Raw genomic sequence first — 3,551 nt, 5'->3', positions numbered from 1 at the left:
AGCCAGGTTTCCGCCTCGTGCCAGTTCCGCTGTGCCAGGATTTCCCGCTGTCGCCAGGTTCGTTTGCCAGGTTCCCGCTGTGCCAGGTTCCCGCTGTGCCAGGTTCCCGCTGAGCCAGGTTCCCGCTGTGCCAGGTTCCCGCTGTGCCCCAGTGAATACAAAGAAAGTATTTAAATGACAAATTAACTGTAGCTTTGACACCAGAACCGAATCTTACGGGAGCTCTGGCCTCAGGCCAGTGACATGTTTTCATCTGTCACAAGGTGAACTGTAGAGCACTTTAAAGCTTAGATGTAGTTTGCGTATATCCATTGTGCACTTATCAGGAGTTGACTGTATTTTGTGTTCGAGTTATTAAAGTATCGAACTATCAGTATTCTGAGTTCAGTTATATGCTATATTTGGAGTATGTAATTTTTTTTGTCCTTTTCAGTTCTAGATCTGAGATTTTATTATTATTTTAAAAAAAGCCTTTGTTTTTGTAGAGCAAACTTTGATGCGACAACAAAACATTTTGTGTGTGAAGATTCTGACGTTAAACCTGAGTTTTATTCGTGGGATCGCTGATTCGCTCATTCATGCCCGCCTGCACAGCAAAGGGAATGAATTCATTCATGCCTACCTGCACAGCAAAGGGAATGAATTCATTTAACTGTGGATTTAAAATACAGTGAATGTTATGTGTTGTCTCAATGTAAAACTACACCACAGTGGAAGATTCCTTAAAAATAACACTCAATCAGGGAGAAAGAGAGAGAGAGAGAGGCAGGTGGGGGAGTGATGTAGTGATGTTTTTCCATTGAACATTGAAATATGAAATCAATTTTAGTTTTTATATGCCAAAGAAAATGAAAGTGGTTCTTTGTTTGTTTCTCTTCTCTTTCCTATCCAATAAATAAAATAAAAAAACAAGCCATTTTCTGGTTCCTGGTTATTCCTTTTTGTTTACTCAGAAAAGTAACAGTCAGAATGTACTCAGACTCCACCGGGTTCAGGAACGACCACATGTTAAGATCCACCAAGGCCTATGCTTGATGGTGTGCTGCCATAGACACACAGTCATCTGGAACATCACATTACCTGAAAAAGTAGCGGACAAACACATTCGATCGAACTAAGGTTGGCTCCTTTGCACCCCAGTATCTCTACTTATACACTCATCTTCTGTACATCTACCACCCCAGTATCTCTACTTGCACACTCATCTTCTGTACATCTACCACCCCAGTATCTCTACTTGCACACTCATCTTCTGCACATCTATCACCCCAGTATCTCTACTTATACACTCATATTCTGCACATCTACCACCCCAGTATCTCTACTTATACACTCATCTTCTGCACATCTATCACTCCAGTATCTCTACTTATACACTCATCTTCTGAAGGAGTCTATGCTATCCAAAGGACACGCTCAATGCTTGGATGGTGTGCTGGCCAATAGCACTCACGCAACGCTCTAGTCATATAGGCACAACTGCACGACACCCATCACATTACCTGAAAAAAGTAGCGGACAAACTCACAAGAGGTCCTATATAAGACATCACGAACTAAGGTTGGCTCCTTTGCACCCCAGTATCTCTACTTATACACTCATCTTCTGTACATCTACCACCCCAGTCATTCAGTACATGCTCATCTCTGCGTGCCCACTCATCACTAGTCATCCACCATATCTCTTACTTTACATATAAGACCCAACACCCCAGTATCTCTATTGCACATCATCTCTGCACATCTATCACCCCAGTATCTCTACTTATACCATATTCTGCACATCTACCACCCCAGTATCTCTACTTACACTCATCTTCTGCACATCTATCACTCCAGTATCTCTACTTATACATCATCTCTGCACATTCTATCACCCAGTATCTCTACTTTATACACTCTCTCTGCACATCTATCCTCCTGCTAGAGTGCTATATGAACATCTCCTCCTAGAGGACTCACTATCTCTATTGACCTTACTCTCCTTATCCTAGAGTACTAATATAGGCACACATCCATTTCTGCAGCATTCTATCACCCCAGATATCTTCTACTTATACCAACCCTCCTAAGATGTCCCATTAACCAGCTGCAGTAGCAGTCTAGCTTATTTGCAACGTCCATTAGGTCGTGTAATTGCTAAGTATTATCTCCATTTTTAGCTCAAATTCTACATTCGCCCACCATGGCTATTTATTGCCCTTACCCCTTCTCTTATCCTATACCACTGTGACTCCATTGCACATGCTGTATGGCTACAATAGATAAAATGCAAAGAGATGATTTGTTCCGCTACTGTAAATTATACGAATTGAACCATATGAATGATTCATTAGATACATTATTCAGACATGTTTGTTAAACAACATGAATATACTTACAGATTTAACGTTGATACATGTGCTAATAATATGAGCAGTAGAAAACATCTTATGATTACATGCGATCGATGCAACATGAGGCGTTTGGGATACACGTGTATGTAGTCTAATGGCGTCAAGTTCACGAGGTCCATGTGTAGATGGGCGAGAAGATATTATGTTTCTTCACAAAACTCACTTATAGGCTACCTGAGATTTACATATACAAGGGAGCTTCTGAGGTGAGATGTGTCGTATTGACTGTAAGAAGATGCACGTGTGAGGGTGTAGTCTTAGATATTAAGACTCTAGAGGGGTAGTGTCACTATACTGACGTAGGGGGTGGTGGTTACCTAGTAATGTAGGCAGAAGAATGACTGCTTTGAGGGGATATAGTCATGGTATGATAGATACTCCTAGGAGTGAGTGTGATGTGTAGCCCGTAAGATATTGAGTGGTATCCTACTAGGTGTGTCCATTGATAGTAGACTACTTAGGGGTGTGTCTTATATATAGACTCTAGGGGTGTGTTTATATAGACTCTAGGGTGTGTCCTATATAGACTCTAGGGGTGTGTCTTTATATAGACTCTAGGGGTGTGTCCTATATAGACTCTAGGGGTGTGTCCTAATATAGACTTAGGGGTTGTGTCTTGTATAGACTCTAGGGGTGTGTCCTGTAGACTCTAGGGGTGTGTCTTATATAGACTCTAGGGGTGTGTCTTGTATAGACTCTAGGGTGTTCCTATATATACTCTAGGGGTGTGTCTTATATAGACTCTAGGGTGTGTCCTATATAGACTTTAGGGGTGTGTCCTTATATAGACTCTAGGGGTGTGTCTTATATAGACTCTAGGTGTCGTTAGGACTTGGTGGTGTCGTCCTATATAGACTCTAGGGGTGTGTTCTCTATATCGATTCTAGGGGTGTGTCCTTAGTATAGACTCTAGGGGTGTGTCCTGTAGACTCTAGGTGTTCTATATAGACTCTAGGGGTGTGTCTTTATAGACTCTAGGGGTGTGTCCTATATAGACTCTAGGGTGTGTCTTTATAATAGTACTCTAGGGGTGTGTGCCTATATAGATTTAGGGGTGTGTTTATGACTCTAGGGGTGTGTCTTATTATATACAACTCTAGGGGTTGTCCTTATATAGCACTCTAGGGTGTGTCCATATAGACTCTAGGGTGTGTCT

General features: G+C 41.7%; 1 protein-coding gene across 1 annotated transcript in view; it reads left to right on the top strand.

Annotated features, from left to right (window-relative positions):
* LOC112075382 (protein NLRC3-like) overlaps positions 1-906 on the top strand; it is a 24,120-nt gene extending 23,214 nt beyond the window's left edge. Inside the window, 1 exon segment of the mRNA XM_070440891.1 lies at positions 135-906. Within this exon segment, the coding sequence (XP_070296992.1) occupies positions 135-174 (40 nt within the window). The 3' untranslated portion in view covers positions 175-906.
* Positions 907-3,551: the final 2,645 nt, after the last annotated feature.

Source organism: Salvelinus sp. IW2-2015, unplaced genomic scaffold, assembly GCF_002910315.2.
Source record: "Salvelinus sp. IW2-2015 unplaced genomic scaffold, ASM291031v2 Un_scaffold3124, whole genome shotgun sequence".
In the NCBI taxonomy this organism is placed as follows: Eukaryota; Metazoa; Chordata; class Actinopteri; order Salmoniformes; family Salmonidae; genus Salvelinus; species Salvelinus sp. IW2-2015.
This window is presented reverse-complemented; position numbering and strand designations above follow the sequence as displayed.